Source organism: Cavia porcellus, unplaced genomic scaffold, assembly GCF_034190915.1.
Source record: "Cavia porcellus strain 051 isolate PalLab524CR breed Dunkin Hartley unplaced genomic scaffold, mCavPor4.1 scaffold_5, whole genome shotgun sequence".
Lineage (NCBI taxonomy): Eukaryota > Metazoa > Chordata > Mammalia > Rodentia > Caviidae > Cavia > Cavia porcellus.
In genome coordinates, this window is record NW_026947488.1 from 82210963 (window position 1) to 82229154 (window position 18192).

General features: G+C 34.0%; 1 protein-coding gene across 1 annotated transcript in view; it reads left to right on the forward strand.

Moving 5' to 3' along the window:
* The window catches only part of Lekr1 (leucine, glutamate and lysine rich 1), a 188704-nt gene that overhangs the window by 7896 nt on the left and 162616 nt on the right, over nt 1-18192 (forward strand). Inside the window, 1 exon segment of the mRNA XM_063249239.1 lies at nt 8513-8727. Within this exon segment, the coding sequence (XP_063105309.1) occupies nt 8513-8727 (215 nt within the window).

The following is an 18192-nucleotide window of genomic DNA, read 5'->3' on the forward strand; positions in this document are numbered from 1 at the left end:
GTAGGCTCAAATATGGACCTATCTCAGGCCCGCTGCTGCTATATAAGCAATGTTACACTTACATTTCTTGGGCTGGTCTGGGCAGACCTTGCAGTAAGCTGACCTGATCTGTGGCACAGGCACATGTACAGGCCCTGTTTAAATAAAGCCTTATCCTGATGATCCTGTAAACCTAATCATGCTTTTTTTCTCAGGTAGTGTAGACTCTGAGGCCTTATAAATCCTGAGATTCTTATCCTGGGTAGTGTGGACAGAGTGATTGCTTTAAAAAAAGAACTATAAACACAAGTGGCTGATAGCCCTGAAGAGCTCCAGAGTCTAGCAGCTGACAAAGAACAGTGGCACTGACAACAGCAGTGTCTGGCAGTGACCAGCAACCGACGATATTGACTGATGGTGTCAGGCATTGACTGGCAGCAGTGTCTGGTAGCAACAAAGACTGGTGGCACGAACCAGTGGCACCAGTCAGCAATCTAGGACCCAGAGCTGTAAGACATTTGGAGTCCCAGAAGGCTGAGGGACATTGCCACTCCAAGTTTGTAGCCACCAGCAGAGCTCCATTTGGCCAGTTTGTGACTGCTATATAAATTGAGTGGGTGTTGGGGGACAGTTAAGGTGGGATGACACTCAACTGATTGTTGATGTTGCTAGAGAATCCATTGTCTGCTTAGAAGGGGAAGATTGTGAAATCATCCCCTGAGGAATCTAAAGTAATCTTTAGCTTTTGTGTCTTGGTCTTTTTTGCTGTTTTGCGTTTCTCTTTGTCTCCACTCTTTTCTTCTCCTCTCTTTTCTTTTTTTTTCTTTCTGTGCTAGAAATTGAACGAAGGAACTTCACACTGAACTACACCCCCAATGTTTTATTTTATATTTTGAGATGGTCTAGGTAAGTGGCCCAGGCTGGATATAATTTGCAATCTTCTTGCTTCTGCTTCCCAGAGTGCTAGGAGTACAGGTGTGCACCACGATGCCCAGCTTTGTCTTGCTTTTTATTGCAATTTGGGTTGTTTTGTTATGTGTGTTTTTGAAACAGTGTCTTGCAGTATAGTACAGGCTGGCCTTGCACTCACCATGTGGCCTAGGCTGACCTCAGACTCAGCCTTCTGAGTCCTGGGATTACAGCGTGGGGCACCACATCCAACTTCATCACAATTTTGGCTGAACACAGCATACAGTACTTCTCAGACTTTCAAATCCTAAAGTGGCAGAAATGTAAAAGAGGCCGTGGGCTGGAGAGAAAGACCACCTGTTGTCACCTGCTGGGCTCTGCATTTTACTTAGACCATATTTCTATATCTATTTTTGCTCTGTGCTAAAATGATTTCTACCTGTCTTTGATTATAGCTAACAGTGGTGCTAGGATTTTCATCCAGTATTCTGAAACAAAATATAGCACACTTCTCTGTTGATTTTTTTTTTTTTTTTGGACAAAGTTTAAAACTAAAAAAAATTATTGATTAGCAAAATAATAATTCTATACTTTTCCCCCTCATGAATATCAATCCATTTTAGAAATATATCCGATCTCTAGGGCAAAAAAAAAAAAAACAAACTAGTGAGCATTTTTTTTCCTTTTGCTGTTTTTGCTAGGGAACATATGGAAACATCAAAACAACAAAGTAGCAGAAAAATTAGTTTGCACAAATAAAATTGGTATCTTTTTTTTTTCAGAATGGTGACAAAGTGAAGACTTGTTATAGGATTTTAGTTTCAGGACACAAAGTAAAATAAAGAGATCAGAGTTGTTTATTTTGCAAAACAGAAGTAGCAGTGCAAGGGCTGGAGAGCACACTGTTCTTTCTGGGATAACAATCCCTTTCCTCAGCAGTAACAGCTCATTTTGTCCTGTTTCAGTAAAGTAATTTTAGTACTTTGGAACTTTGAAATTTATTCAGAATAACAGTTTTATATTTCCAAGCACAGATTACCATTGCCAGAAAAAATAAACTTAATTTTCCAGGTCATTTTGGGCCATTGTGGCTAGGTTCAGAGTTTGTGCTGAGTTAGAAAGGAAGAAAAGGAAAAAAGAAAATGGTTATAGAAATGTTAAACCTGGCATCCTGAAAAGTTGTGATAAATGAATGAATGAATGTGTGAGGGGTATTTTCAAACAATTGCAATTTTAAAACCTTATGACAAAAGATATAGGAAGCTGTATAATTTACAAAGAGACTCTTCTCTCAATACTGTGATCCCAAAGTATTCATTAGGAGTAGTAATTTTTTTCAAACTATGAATCTTGACAAATCTGCATTTGTCAATTTGTAATCAAAATATATTTTGATGACTGGCCTCAGAAAGTCATAGTTTTCTTTCTTTCTTTTTTCTTTTTTTTTTTCTTTTTTTTTTTTTTTTGTCTTGAGACAGGGTTTCGCTCTGCAGTTCAGGCTGGCCTTTGTAGCCCAGGCTGGTCTTGAGCTTGCAATGATCGTCCTCCTCAGCCTCCCAAGTGCTGAGATTACAGTAATGCACCATCATGCCCGACCGAGAGTTTTCTAAAGTTAGGTTTCCTAATAGAAAATAGATATTGGAAGAAATATGCTTTGGAAACACTTAGATACACAAGTGCATCCTGCATATCTCACAAATTAGGAAGCCAACATTTCTGATATTGCCCAATAAAATATCTTTATGGTTTAATCTATGATATTTTAATTCAAATTGATTCTATTATTTTGATTTTAAGCTTACTGTTTTGAGATAACTAGATTCACATGCAGTTGTTATAAATAATACTGAAGGGTTTCATGTATCCTTTGGTCAGCTTTCTCTGGTATAACATTTGGCAAAACTGAAGTACAATGTCAGAGCTGGGATGTTGACAGTTAATACAGACAAGATGCAGAACAAGGGTACCACATGTTGCCCTGTTCCACTTTCTTCTTTCCAGTTCATGACCTTGGCAACCATCCATCTGGTCTCCAATAATTTTGTTATTTTAAGAATGTTATGTAAGTGGAATTATGTTGTGTATATCCTTTGGGGATTAGATGTTTTCACTTGAATTCTCTGGAGCTTTATTCAGGTGGTGGTTTTGAGGAAGAGGAGGGAAAGACAGAAGATTAAGATGCTACATGTAAATGTAATAATAGGCAATAATGAATGTATTCATTATGTGTCATAAATAAATATAATGAATTTGTTTTAATCGTAAATAAATCACCAGCTTCTTAGAGAAGTTTATTCATTTTTATTGCTCAGTAGTAGTCTGTAAATACACTAGTTTATTTAACCATTTACCTGTCAAAAAGCATCTGGGTTTTTTTTTTTTTTTTTACAGTTTTTGGCAGTTACATATAAAAGTGCCATAAATGTTCATATATGTGAACATGTGTCTTCATTTTCCTAGGGTAAATGCTTAAGAGTTTAATTGCTAGGTTGTATGATAGTTACCGCTTTGTATTTTAAGACACTGTTAAATTGTTTTCCAGAGCGGCTATATCAATTTATACTTTCATCTGCAATATATGAGTGACTCAATTTCTTCACATTTACCAGCATGACTATGTAGTGATATCTCATTGTGGTTTAATTTGTATTTTCAGTGGCTAGTAATGTTGAACATCTTTTTATATGCTTATAAACATTTGTATGTCTTCTTAGGTGAAATGTTTCTTTATGTCTTTTGCTAATTTTAACTGCTGGGTTAGACAATATGATTTGAAAATGCTATCTATATTATCTTTTTTTTTTTTTTTTTTGCAGAGCAAAAGTATTTAATTTTGGTGAAGTCTAAGTATCAAATATTCCTTTTATGGGTCATTTTTTAATTACCAAATATAGAATTCTTTGACTAATTTGGATCTTGAAGATTTTCTCCTAATACAAATCTGTATATAGCTTTGGCACTACATATATATATATATATATATATATATAATTTTTTTTTTTTTAAACTCACCGCTGTACTGAATGTTCAACCCAAGGACTTGCAATGAGCTATATCCCCAGTCCTTTTTATTTTGAGATCATCAGGCTGGCCTTGAATTTTGTAGTCCATCCTGAGTAGTTGGCATTATAGACGTGAGCTACTATACTCAGTTTTAAAATAAGATTTTTATGTTTTACAAGTAAGTCTGTGATCCATTTTGAATATACTTGTGTGTATAGTATGAATTTTAAGTTAATGTCTTTTTTTTTTTTTTTTGTCTTTTTCCTTTTTATCGGTACCAGGGATCAAACTCACGACTACCTGCTTGCAAGGCAGGCGCTTATGCCGCTGAGCTAAATCCCCAGCCCCAATGTCCTTTTTTTAAAAACCTATGATTAGTCAATTGCAGTATTTGTTGAGAAGGCTATCTCTTGCGTTGAATTCTTTTTGTACCTTTGTAAAAATTAATTTTGGCATATTTATAGGTCTATTTCTAGGTTCTATATTCTGTTGCATTGATTTGTCTATCTTTCCTTTTACTGGTACAATACAATCATGATTTCTGTAGCAATATAATATATGTCTTGAAATTATGGTGATTTCTTTTACTTTATCTTTTATTTTTCTGTATTATTTTTAGCTTTTCTAGTTCCTTTGGCTTTCTGAATAAATTTAAGTATCTTTCTGAGATTTTGATAGGAATTAAATTATGCCTATTTATCAATTTAGGAAGAATTGATAGCTTTATTATTTTGAATCATCCAACTCATATACTAAAATGTATTTCCCTTTATCTAGATGTTCTTCAATTTAGTTCATCAGCATTTTGTAGTTTTCAGCAATAAATCATGTATGTATGTGTATATATATCTGTATATCTATACTTAATTTAATGTTTTTAACAACTGTGTGTGCGTTTTACTGGTGATCAATTAGATCCAGAGCCTCGTACATGCTAGGAAAGCACTTTACCACTGAGCTACAACCCTAGGAACTTAATTTTAGTGTCCTTGTGCTCCTGAAAAGTACATATAATTGATTTGTCTGTGTTATTTTTGAGTCATGCAACCTTGCTGAACCTACTCATTCAAAGAGTTTTAGTATAGGTTCCTTGGGATTTTCTATGTAGATAATCACGTCATCTCAAATAAGGACAGTTTATTTTCTCTTCTTACCTAACTTATTATTCTGGCTAGAGCTTCTAGCACTATGTTGAATAAGGGCCATGAGAGAAGACATTTTTGCCTCTCTCCCCCAATCTTAGGGTAAGGGCACTCAGTCTTTCAGTGTTAAGGATAAGGTAGCTGTAATTTTCCTTTGTAATTGCTTTGTACCAGTTTTTATTTTATAAATTGGTAGTGCAACAAGTTCATTTAATAAAGTGGAAAGATCCTACTGGTTTTATGAAATGGTCAGTTGGTTTGTATGATTAAGGGTTCGAAAGATCCACTGTCTTACCTTAAAAATTTTCTGCCAATTGGAGTGAAATTTACAAGTTAGACACTATCTTGAGCAAGATACTTTTTAAAATGCAAAACTTCTTAATATGGTTAACGTTTTATATTGCTGTCATTCTTGACTTTGTCAAATAGTTTATCTGTTTATTTTTGCTTTAGCCACACACAAAAAGTATGGGATGGGTCAGAGAAGGAGGTGCAGTTTTTGGAGCAGAGACTCTCTCAGTTGGGTGGCATGAAAGTACTAAGTGCCTTTTCTAATTTAAATCAAGTCAGGAACTCTGAAAAAGAGCTGCAGCCTAATTTAACGTTTTGAAAAGTTTATATGTTTTTTATATTAAACAATTATAATTTTAAAACTATAAATGGTATTTTTAGGAAGTTTGTTTTATAATTTACTTGCACATGACTTTGCATTTGTTTAATATACTGCATTTGTAATGTTCCTCCAATGTGTATATTGTAGACAGCAAAAACATCCTAATTATAGCCCTTTTATCAAGAATGACAGCATGTCATTATTTTACTTTCAAAATGAGATGATATAACACAAAGTTATACGAATGAAGCACAAATTGTATTTCACTAAAAACCCTTTTACTTGCTTCATTTGGGAGCATAATTATAGTGTTTCATATCTTCTCAAGTTTCACAAAAAAATATCCTAAGTTAATTAGCTAACACTAGGAATTTGAAAAGGTTATTACATTTTTTATGTTACGATTTTGCTTACAGAAAATTATTTGTAATTTAATAGCATTTAAAACTTGGGTGTAGTATGCTTATTTAACATAGATCATTCAGGGATTTGGGTTATGCCAGGGAACATCTGGAGATCACTCTTGTGGACCTATTATTGTATAATTGTTTTGTTTCCTAGATCATAATGAATTTCATGTTTTCTCTTTTCTTTACTCTATAACTCTCTTCCTTAAAAGGTATTATTTCACTAATTTCGGTTTTTTTGTTCCTTTGATTGCTATGATAAATGTTATTTATTCTAATAATTTTCACAATGTGGAATTTATTGTATTTATTTTTTGTGCATCATGCTGCAGATATTCTACCCGACAGAAATTTTCTTTCTGTAATATTTTGCCAGGAGAAGGATGAGAACTGTGGTTAATAAGCAAAGGTTACGGATGAAAATTTTTCTCAGAGTTAGTGATATAATTTTCAATTGACAAAGAGGAACCAAAATTCAAGTTGAGTAGAGGAATTGTAAGGAAATAGCCATCTGTTCTGAATTAGTTCAAGTTTCTTGACCTGGATGAATTATTTTCTTGAGGGCTGATAGTATCTTTGAATGGGATCACAGAGCCATTCTTGGTATCTTTGTGGACTTGTCAAAAGAGGATGCTGTTTCATTATGAAATGCCTATAAATTATAACCAGTGAGCTTAATTTCAATTCCAGACAAGGTTTTGCAGTTTACTATTAAAAGGCGATTTTTGCAGATATATTAGCAAAAACAATAACCCCTGGAACATTTTGTACATTAAAAGGCAGCATGCAGCCTTGCCATTTTGCCATTTCATTTTTTTGTAGGGTTACTAGGATGTGTACTACACATAGAATACATGAACTTTATGAAAATATATCATAAAGTTTTTCATAATATTCCCAAAGAGAGTATGAATAATTTTACGAAGATAGCTGGGTGATTTAATAATTAGATGAAGGTTGTATCTGAAATGTACTGAGTAGTAAGTAGATCAATCAAGGAGACATGAACTGGTAGGAAGTTGTAGCCTCAACTTAGTTACATTTTTAAAATCAAAGAGTTAGATGGATAAAATGACTTAGAAATGATCAAACTTCCTAAGAGACAAAAGACAGAAGATAGAACAGAATTTTTTGTAGTTTCTTGTCCTTTGAGAATGTTAAAATAAAAGCTGGACAGTATATCATGGAATAGACTTGAACAATCATCCAGAACTTGACCTAGATTATGATTTCTTTAAAAACTGATGTTTTATAAATCTACAAACTTCCATCAGCAATTAGGAGATTGATATAGTCATTTGCCTACTGTATTGTGGTTTTTAATATAAAATTTTATTAATGTTAAAATGAGCAAAATTTTATTTTATGAAGTTTGGTTATTAGTTTGTTCCAACCAACATTTGTGATAAGTAGATGTAGTGCTATCACTCTTAGTTTCTGGAGTGGTTTCTATAATCTCAAGGGAAGGTTGCATTATGAATATGTACTTCATAATTCAAAAGGTTATTTCAGTTTTAGTGCATTGGAGCACATATTTTATGAAGCTACTTCTTAGCCTTTGTGAAAAGCAAAAGAAACAGATGCTACATGAGGAATGTTTGTACTTGAGACAGAAAAATGAACCATCTTTCTTCTGACTTTGCTGAAATTCCGTTTGTCACTTCCGCTGTGTTGGCCAGAGCCACAGGCACACTTTCTGAAGCAATAAGATTTAACTGACACACGCACATGGAAGATCACTGCTGTAGAATACAAATGATTAAAGAGCTGAGCGCTGGTTTTAAATAGATGTGTGTTTAAACCGCAACTTTTCTACATATCAACTGGTTATTAACTACAGTAGTCTCTGTTTTTAATCTATAAAATGGATATAACCTTACCTCTTAGAGGGAAAGGAACTGATCTAGAGAGTAGAGATTAAAGATATTTTTATGCTTGTGACAAAATATTAAATTCTGTAAAAAAAATCATAAAATGCTGAGACAGAGTAATAACTTAAAGTTCATTTGGTTCAACTCCATTATTTTATAAATGAGGAAAATAAGATCTGACAAGGCCAAGCGGCTTCTCCAGGATCATAGAGTATTTGGCAGTAAAAAGCCATTGATTTCTTCCAACTTTATGGAAAGCTCATCTTAAAATAAGAATTGTAAAGATGTTTTCATCATTTTTAGTTTTATTTTGTGGAAAATACTTCAAGAGTAAGTCTTTTTTAGAGATACTGTAGAGAAGTAATTACTCCAAGAGACCCTTTTCTAGTTCTAGAATTTTAGGTCAGAGTCAATGAGCTAGTTTTTAAAATTTTATCCAGATGTAGGCAATGTTGTAGTTATTGCTCCATGACAGAGTTCACCATAAATTTCCTTCATTTAACCAGCATGGTTACAGAAACATCTTCAGGTGAACTTTATTTTTCATAATTAAAGCATCAATTCAGTAATGTATGTTCTGTTTCCTAGATGTCTCCTGAAGAAAAAGTTTGTAACTACTGTGGAGTCAGCTATCTAATTCTTCATGAATTTAAAGCTATGGAAGAAAAAGTGAAAGCAATGGAAAAAGAGATGATATTTTATCAAGGAGGTGTGGAACGTGAAAAGAGACTTCAAGAAAAGCTGCTGTCTCTTAGCCAAGATTTTGAAAAGTACAAAACTGACAATGAATCCAAAAAAGAAAGGTTGAGTATGTTTTTTTCTGTCATTTATTTACTTTAAAAGAAAAACACAGAAAATAGATTTTGAATGTTTTCCTAGAATTTCTCTGTATAAAGTGTAATGTCCAATTGTATACACTAGTTTATTAACTATTTTGTTACTAAATATAATTATTAGTGTAACCAGAAGCTTTCTTTTAAGGCATGTATTTATGAATTTGCATGTCATGCTCAATTAAGGACTATGCGAATCTTCTCTGAAATGCTCCAGTTTCAGTATATGTGCTGCTAAAGTGAGCACAGAGGCATATATTTACTATCTGAATAATTAGAAACAAAATTCCGTAACTGTAAGTTGAGATGGATCAAGGTTTTTTCATATGTACTTTTTTATTGGGAAGATTTATCTATCAAAACTTGGATGAATTTCAATTTTAGTGTGTAAACCTCTAAGCATGGGCCTATATCCCTAGCCTTTCTATTATTTTTGAGACAGGGTTTTGCTAAGTTGCCCAGGCTGGCCTTGAACTTATGATCCTCCTGCTTCAGTTTTCCAAGTAGCTGAGATTACAGGTAGGGGTCACCATGCCAAGCTGAATTTTGATGGTTTTTGATATGTACCCGTTGTTTAGGTGGTAGCCTTGAATTTTCAAATGTGGATTTTCCTTCAGTATAAGGTTTTCATGTTTTGAAAGGGATACCATGACATTAAAATTATGTGATTCTGAATCATTGAAATTGCAATAAAATTTAATAGTGGGTTCTTTATACTGCAGAATCTAATCAAAATTTAGTCTGCTTAAAGATGTTTTAATGAGCTTATATCACTGCTTCTATATAAAGGTTTTTGTTGGTGTTACGGTTTTTCCTATGAACATTAATTTCTCAATTTAAAGTTTCAATAATTTATGATTAGTAAACTTTGACCTGATGAATTTGGTGAACATATGTCTATGTGAAAGTTACTACTTTTTGGATCCTGGAGTTGAGTGCATCACTAGTTTCTGTGATTTCTTACTGAGAGCTGCAAAGGATCCTCGGACACCCTGAAGCATCGCAGTGGTAACTTGATGGTCCTGGAGCGGGGAATGGGATGGAATTTTGTGAGTTTTGGAAGGAAATAGGCAGAACTGTAAGCCTAGGAGGTCTTTGGGCAGCCCCAGGCACAGCTGTGTTTGAGGAGTGGAGCAGTTTGGGGGCAAACCTGAGTTCTGTCCTCAGAGTAAGAAAAAACTATCTTCTGAATTCCTTCTCTGAGACCTCTACTCGCAATGATGTTACCGCATAAACAGAACTTGCAATCTCACCACACTAACTGCAGAGTTCTGGAACCAAACTGAGAAATGAGAAGAGCTTCATGACTTGCGAAATGCTTCCCACCTGGGTAGTCAACCGGCCAGCTATACTTGGCTCTGCGGATTTAAAATAGATCTCAGAAAACTAACTAACTAACTAAATAAATAAATAAGAAAGTAAAAAGAAAGTTACTACTTTTTAAATTTCTTAGGATTCAGTACTTTCATTAAATTTTATTTTTATGAGACTATATAATTACATTAATTTCCAATTGATATACAGTATCTGAGTCTTTTACCAAAATTTTTTATTACAGTTTCATCAATTGTAAATTGAGTAATAGAATATTCGATAGTATCTGAGTGAGAACATTTAAAAATTTGGATTATGTAGTTTAAAATTTTAAATCTGCAGAGTTTCTACTAGTGAAATGTTCTTTTGGTGTTATTTACTCTTTACTTTCTCTATAGAATATTGTATTATGTAATTCATACAGAAACATGAAATAAAAGAAGCATTTAGGGTAAAAGGCAAGAAAGTCTCTTTATCTAACAGTTGCATTTTTACTGGAGGAAAACCACTTTTAATGAATTTGTGTATATCCTTCCAGACCCTTCATTCTGCCTTTGCCTTTATTATATAGCTTTAGTTTATATATTTATATATTATATATGTATTATATGATATATATAATATAGTTTTATATTTTTTTTGTGTGGTTTTTTTTTTGTCTTTTTCATTTTATCGGTACCAGGGATCGAACTCATGACCGCCTGCTTGCAAGGCAGGTGCTTATGCCGCTGAGCTAAATCCCCAGCCCCAATATATATAATATAGTTTTATATTTTAAGAGACAAGTTTTTAAGGCAAGCAATATATCAAGTGTATTGTTTTGTGATTTACTTTTGTCACTTTATATATAATGGAAATTGTTGCATTTAATGCATTTGGATCTACCTGGTTCTGAATAGCAGCAGTGCTTTCCTAGTTATGAACATGACATAATTTACTTAATAATGTCTTTCTAGCATTTATGTTATTTATAATTTTATTATTGTATGTGTCAGTTTTATTAGTGGATGTGTTTTTCTATGGATAAATTATTGCAAGTGAAATTACTGAAAGAAAGAAAATGCCAACTTTAAGTTTTGATAAGTGTCATGGCAAATTGTCCTTTCAAAAGGCAGCATTAGCTTACATTGTTTGACCAGTAGTTTAGGAAGTGGCCATTTTCCTACGTCTTGTTAATGTTGGTATCGTCTTAATTTCTCTCAATTTCTTGTGTGAAAAACAGTTGCATCATGGTTATTTAATTTGTATATTGTTTTGCTAATGTGGTCATTTTTAACATATTTATTAGATGTTTACATTTCATGCTCTCTTGATTATATAAATGGTTTGGTTTTCTACTTGTTGTTTGTTTACTTTTATTTACAGAGCTGTAAATAGAAAACTGACCTTGTACTTACTTTATATAGTTTTCTTATGGTTGCTTGTCTTTCACCTTGCTTATTGTTTCTTGTACAGCACCTTGTTGCTGTCCTTAAAAAAACACCCCAGGCTAAATTGTGGTTACGTAGGATTCTGTATTAGGTGCTTTTGGTTGCAGACTACAGAAAGTTTCCGTAACACTAACCTCGACCCAAAAAGGAATTTATTGGAAGAGTGTGAGATAGTAGCCCACTGAAAGAGAAAAAAACTCAAATATCTAGGATCTGGAAATAGAAAACTGAACTTGTTCAGGTATTTGGGAAATCTCTTTGGAGAGAATTAGCTCACCATTTTCTTAGCACATCATTCCCTTCAAGACTCTTTATTTTTTGATAATAGAATCCCAGAAGAGTCTTGCTGGCTTCCTGTGAGTTTCCTAACACTTGATCCCTAGCCCTTTAGTCTGAGAAGGGATGGAGCTTTGATTGATAGTTAAGATTTCATACAATGTAGGAAAAGATATTTACTAAAGAGAAATGGGACTATTACTGTCAGAAGAAGGACGACTAGATTCAGGTAAATAGTAACATACATTTAAAACTTATGGTATTATTTTAGAATCAGCTGTTAAATAAAATTAGAATTAATTTTTGTATATAATACAAGATAGACTTAAAATTTCCTATCATTAAATTGTTCATCTTTTCTCCCCTTCTTGAAATACCAACTATAATTTCTAGTTTATTTGAGGTCTATATTTTATACTGTTGATCTATTTATCAGTGTGTCAGTGTCACACTTTTAGCTACTTAGCCTTATAATATGTTTTGGCATTTTGCTTATTTTGTTTTTAAGCTTATCCTGGCTTTTCTAGTATATTTTTATCTTCTAGATGCATTCTAGAATCAGCTTATCAGATTTCATAAAACATTTTGGGTTACGATTTACACTGGGGCCTAATTTACATTCTTGAGAATTGACATTTTTATAATCTTTAAACTTGTTACGTAAGCACATGATGTTTTATCTCTATTTATGTTGTTAAACCTCTCAATAACATTATATAATTTTCTTGGGTCATGAGTATAGCTCTGTGGCACAAGTGTGTGCCTGGCAAGTATAAGGTCTTGAGTTTGATTCCTGATACCATACATACATACATACATATATACATATGTATATATGTATATGTATATATAATTTTCTTGTATATTCTATATTTGATTCCAATAATTTTTATTGCTGTTAAGAATGGAATATATTTCATTATGTTTTGTAATTTCTCTGAATACTATTTTTATATATTGATTTTGTATTTAGCTCTCTGAATTTATGTGTTTTTCTTATGGCTAACTGCTGAAGTGTGTATACATTTTTTGGTATTGTCATTTCAAAATTCTTGATATTAGAAACATGCAGTATCCTGTTATTTAAAAGTGTGTTATATTTTTTATGAAAACTATTTTCCTATTTTTTATGTTTAATTGAAAAAGAATCAAAAAAGGGAGAGAAGAAGAGAGGGAGAGTTGGTGGAGACAGCTTTTTGTCAAGGACACTAAGTGGTTTGTTTTATTGTGGTCTTCTCAAAGAATGAGATTTGGTTTCATTAATCAAATCTGTTTCTTCTTTGTTCTCTGTTTCACTAATTTATGCTCTTATTTGTATGTAATTATTTCTTATCCTTCCTTTAATTTCTAGTTCTGTTGCTAGTTACTGAGTTGGAGTCTTGGTTAATTTGTTTTCAGTTTGTTTTTCTAAAAAGGCACATCCAAAGCCATCAAGTCTCCGTGTGGTGACAGACCCTGGCAACAATAAAGTGCTTCGATAATACTTTATTTTCATGTCTTTCTAAATGAAATGGAAGTTCAGTATTTCTTTTTAAATTTAACACATGCTTGCGTTGTTTTTGTGGTGTTGGAGATTGAGCTCAGGACCTCAAGCTTGCTAGGTAAGCACTGTGTCACTGAGCTACACCCCCAATTTAAGAAATACTTGGAAGAATGTTTTAAATTTCTAAATGAATAGGTTTTTTGCTATTCTTTCATTTATATCTATTGTTATTCTACTATGGACAGAGAATGTAATCTATCCTTAGGAGTTTAATAAGCAGTAAGTTTTCGGAAATATCCCAAGGCTAATTAATAAAAGTGCATAGTCTTTGTTCTATGGATATAACTTTTCAGTAGACCCATTAAATTACAGTAATTAATTGTGCCATTCAAATTCTGTAGATTGTACTTTTGTCTGTTTCATAAAGTAGTATTTTTGTTCTAATTTGCAGTTTCCTAACAACATATGATGTTATCTTTTCATATGCTTGCTACCTACATATCTTTTTTGATGAGGTGTTTGTTTAGGTCTTTTGCTCAGTTTTACATGTTTGTTTATTTTCTTACTGTTGAGTTTTAATAGTTTTTTATATATTTTGGGTAACAATTCTTTCTCAGATATACTTTTTGCAAATATTTTCCCCCACTGTGTGGCTTGCCTTCTCATTCTCTTAACGTTGTCTTTTGCAGAGCAGAAGTTTTTAATTTTAATAAAATGCATCTGATTAAATCCATTGTGCAAGCTTGTGATACTCATTTACCAGCAGGTCGGAATGACATTATCTGGTAAATTATACCTTTCACAGTCATCCTAGAGTGGCATATTGATCACAGCAGGGTGTTTATTTCAGAGAATTGAAGAGCCATAGTGTCAGGTTATTGGTACGAAATTTTTCTGCTTAGGATTTAATATATTTAAAAAATTTAACTTTTAATTTTGTGATAATTGTATAATGACACACTGGTAAAAAGAATAGAGCTGGTGTCCTCTTTACTCATTTCTTTGGTGCTAACAACTTATAAAACTATAGTTTTCCTTTTCAGACTCTCATCATATGACTCTTAGCTTATTTGTTATTGTCCCACAGGTTCTTACAAAGCTTTTTCTCATTTTCTCTGTTTTTCTTATTGGGAAAATTCTGTTGGTTTATATTTAAATTTACTAGTTCTATTTTTGTCATTCTGTCCTGTTTCATCAAGGAAATTTATTTCAGTTACTCTATTTTTTTAATTTAATAACTTTTACCTGATTCTTTTTTATAATTTCTATTTCTTTATTGAGATTTTCTACTTTTTCTTTTGTTTCAGGACAATCTGCAATTGCTTCTTAAAGCACTTTTGTGGTGGCTGCTTTATAATCATTGCTGAACTATTCTGACATCTGATTCATTCCACTGTTGGATCTGTTAATTTCTTTTCTGCATAAATGCTGTTATTTCCTGATTCTGGTTTGATGAGTGATTTTCAGTTGCATCCTGGTTGTGGAGGTTATACTGTGAGATTCTCGATCCTATTTAGTTATGTTTTTGTTTATTTTTGTTTTTTTGTAGGCACTCCCGTTGTTAAAGTATAATGTGAAAGTTGGGTAGATGTGTGTGGTGGTTAACTTTAAGCGTCAGTTTTACTTGGATTAGGAGTGCCCTTTACACTGGTAAAACACTGTGAGGTTGTTTTTGAAAGAGATTAGCATTTGAATTCGTAAAGTAAAGATCATTACCACCAGTGTGGTTAGGCATCATCCAGTATGTTTGTTGAGTGCTGAGGTATGGGCTGGAAGACAAATTTGCTCTTCCTTCTTAAGCTATGGGTATCTATCTTCTGCCTTCAGCATAAGTGCTTTTTGTGTTCAGGCCTTTGGACTTGTACTGAGACTTACTTATTGGCTTTCTTGGTTCTCAGGACTTGGGGCTTTGACTAGCCGTACTTTTCTGGACCTCCTGCTTACAAGTGCAGATGGTGGGACAGTTTATCCTCTACAATCAGATGAGTTAATCCCTCATAATAGATCTCTTTCTGTATACCTCTCCATACATCTTGATGTTTGTGTTTCTCTGCAGAATGCTGACAGAGGGTATATGTCCAGTTTACCCCTGGCTCCACTGATACTGTTTCTGGAAAAATAGGGTCCTGATTCGCACTGCCTGATATCAAATTGGTAGAGTGGAATTTAATCTGCCCCTTGTGACAATTGTAAATCATCAGCTTGCACTGCCTGTGTGTCTGTGTGGAGATGTAAAATCAATTCTGCTGCTAAACTTACTGTCACCTGGAGGAGGAAATCAGAGGGCTGGCTTATACCACTTTGCTGCTGTAATTTAGGAGCAGAATCTTGGCTTTCCTCTGTGTCCACTGGTACCAAAGGATGGGAGGAGAGGGAGAGTGCCACCTAACTGTGCCTCTAGCCACTTAATCCCATCTTGTTGATGCCAGTGAAGGGTCAGCTCCCTGCTGGTGCCAATGACATTGGGGCGCTGGAAGCAGAGTACTGGTAACCCTGCCTCACACCATCACAGTCTGACTCCCTGTTGTTAAATGGGGTTTGCCGTGTTCCATTGCCGTATTCCACTGAGACCTGCTAAACCAGTTTGATGGTGGAGTGGGAGATGGGAGTACAACTAGTTCTGTTTCCAGGGCCTCCTTCCATCCCTGCGTAGAGGTAGTTTAGTTCTCCCGTAGACCTCATTGATACCAGGGTGGAAGGAAAGTGAAGCGATTGCTACTACTAACTTGCTCCCCTCCTTCAGTCTTGGAGCAGCTGGGTTAGAACCTCATTTTCTTCACTGACCCCACCGACACTGCTCTGGTGGAGGAGGTGAAGCATCACTGTCTCTGTCAGGGGCTTAGAAAATCAGCTCCCAGCCCAGCCTCACTGGCACTATAGCCATGGTGGCTAGAGTGTAGCCCCTGCTTCTGGAGGTAGGGAGGGGGTGTTGTGGGCAGTAACTCCCCACTCAACCCTCAAAATAAGGGGGAGAAGTACCACTCTTTGGTTTCGTTTGGCTCCAGAAGGGATGGCTTGCTTAGTCACAGGTGTACCTAGAACTGTGCTCCACTAATCTGCTAGGCATTTCTTGCTCCACTTAAGACGATAAAGCGTGGTTAATGGTCTCATGCATGTGTGCTCATTTTAGTAATAGTGTCTTTAGAAAAGAAATACATTAAGCTCTTCTGATTTATAAGGTCTTTATATTTTATCTAAACCTCTGCACCCTCTGTTTTTCAACGTTCTTGTTCCCAGAAATAACGTAAGAAACATGCCTGTTAAAAATGACTGAGGCGGGGCTGGGGATTTAGCTCAGCGGCATAAGCACCTGCCTTGCAAGCAGGCAGTCATGAGTTCCATCCCCGGTACCATTAAAAAAAATAAATAAATGACTGAGGCAACTAAAATTTAGAAAAATCAGGATTTTATGGACAAAGAACTGATGTGAACTGTAGTCTCAGGGAGTAGAGCCTTGTTTCTTAAGCCTGGGCTACATGGTGAATTCAAGGCTAACCTGAAATATGTAGTAAGACTCTGCTCAAAAAACCAAAATAAATAAATAAATAAATAAATAAATAAAAAGATCATATCACATTTTAGTCCATATATTCAAATATGAATTTATTGATGTTTGTACTATGCATTATGTCAATTTTGAGAAACTTAGAGAAGTTTTACTCATATCATGAACTTCTGTGACCAGCTAATGCTTTATTATTTTTTTCATTTTTCTTCCACATCAGCCCTGGATTGTGCTCCAGACCAAAGTCCTGGCATGGAAAACTGTTTTCCTTTATTCCTTTTCTCCATGTTCACATGCAAACTCTAAATAGAAGTTGACAAGGTGTTTTTATGATTTGTATAAATAATTTCTACAGGAGTGTCCTCATTCCTAGACTTGGCAGGGTTATGGAGATCGATACTTACTCAACTATACTGATAAACTTATGTGTATCAGTGTAACATTGAAGACTGGTCTGTATAGCCTTTGATGTTGCTATAGCAACACGGTTACCAAAATAAGACACATTTTTACGTTTTGTCTTTAAAAGGCAGTCTCTCCTAAGCTTTTAAATCAGCAGACTTTCTGCTTGTAATTATTCTTTGTATTCACCTTTCCACCTTGAATTTTTAACAGGAGTTATCATTATAACAAAATATACTTTTACTAGACTAACTCTGCTTTATTGTAAGGATGAATTAGAAGAGAAGCAGAGTGTGATAGGTATAAACCATGTATGGGTTCTGCCGTTACATAGTTCTGTGACCTCCCTTGTGATCTTCCTGGGCTTTGTTTTTTTCAGCTGCAAAATGGTCAGAGAAAAGGTTTTGGTTTTTTTTTGTTTTTTTTGTTTTTTTTTAACAAGGATGGTACATACATGATTCAGTATGTGAAGGAATTTTTTCTTTGTTTTCCTTTCCATGTTTGTTAACAAAGATTTATAGCATATCACTTCCCCTCAATAGATAGCATCAATTCTCATATCTAGTGTCCAAACACTAAGATCATTAGTAAGTTCTTAGAGTTCTTAGATGTAGGAAATACCCTGATCTCAGGTTAACAGAAATTATAAGTTCAATTGTAATTACAGTTTAATTGGTGTTTTAAAATCCTAATCTAAATGTGATTAGGCCCACAACCTATGGTTAGAGGAAAAAAGCTTGTATAGAAAATACAGCTTTAGAACTTAATTTTTACTTTTCTTTATTAGATCTCACCTGTCTATAAAGGATATAAAGTGTCTAAAAGGACAACATAGAATTAACATGATAGGGAAAGGGAAGCAATCTGTATATTGGACAAAAATCAAGAAACCAAATATGTCAACCCCCAGGCTCAATACTTCAGGTTTCCTGAAGGTACACCCATTTACCTAGAAATATCTTATTTATCTTTTTATGGCTGAGTAGTATTCCATTGTATAAAAAATACTCTTAAGTGAAATAAAT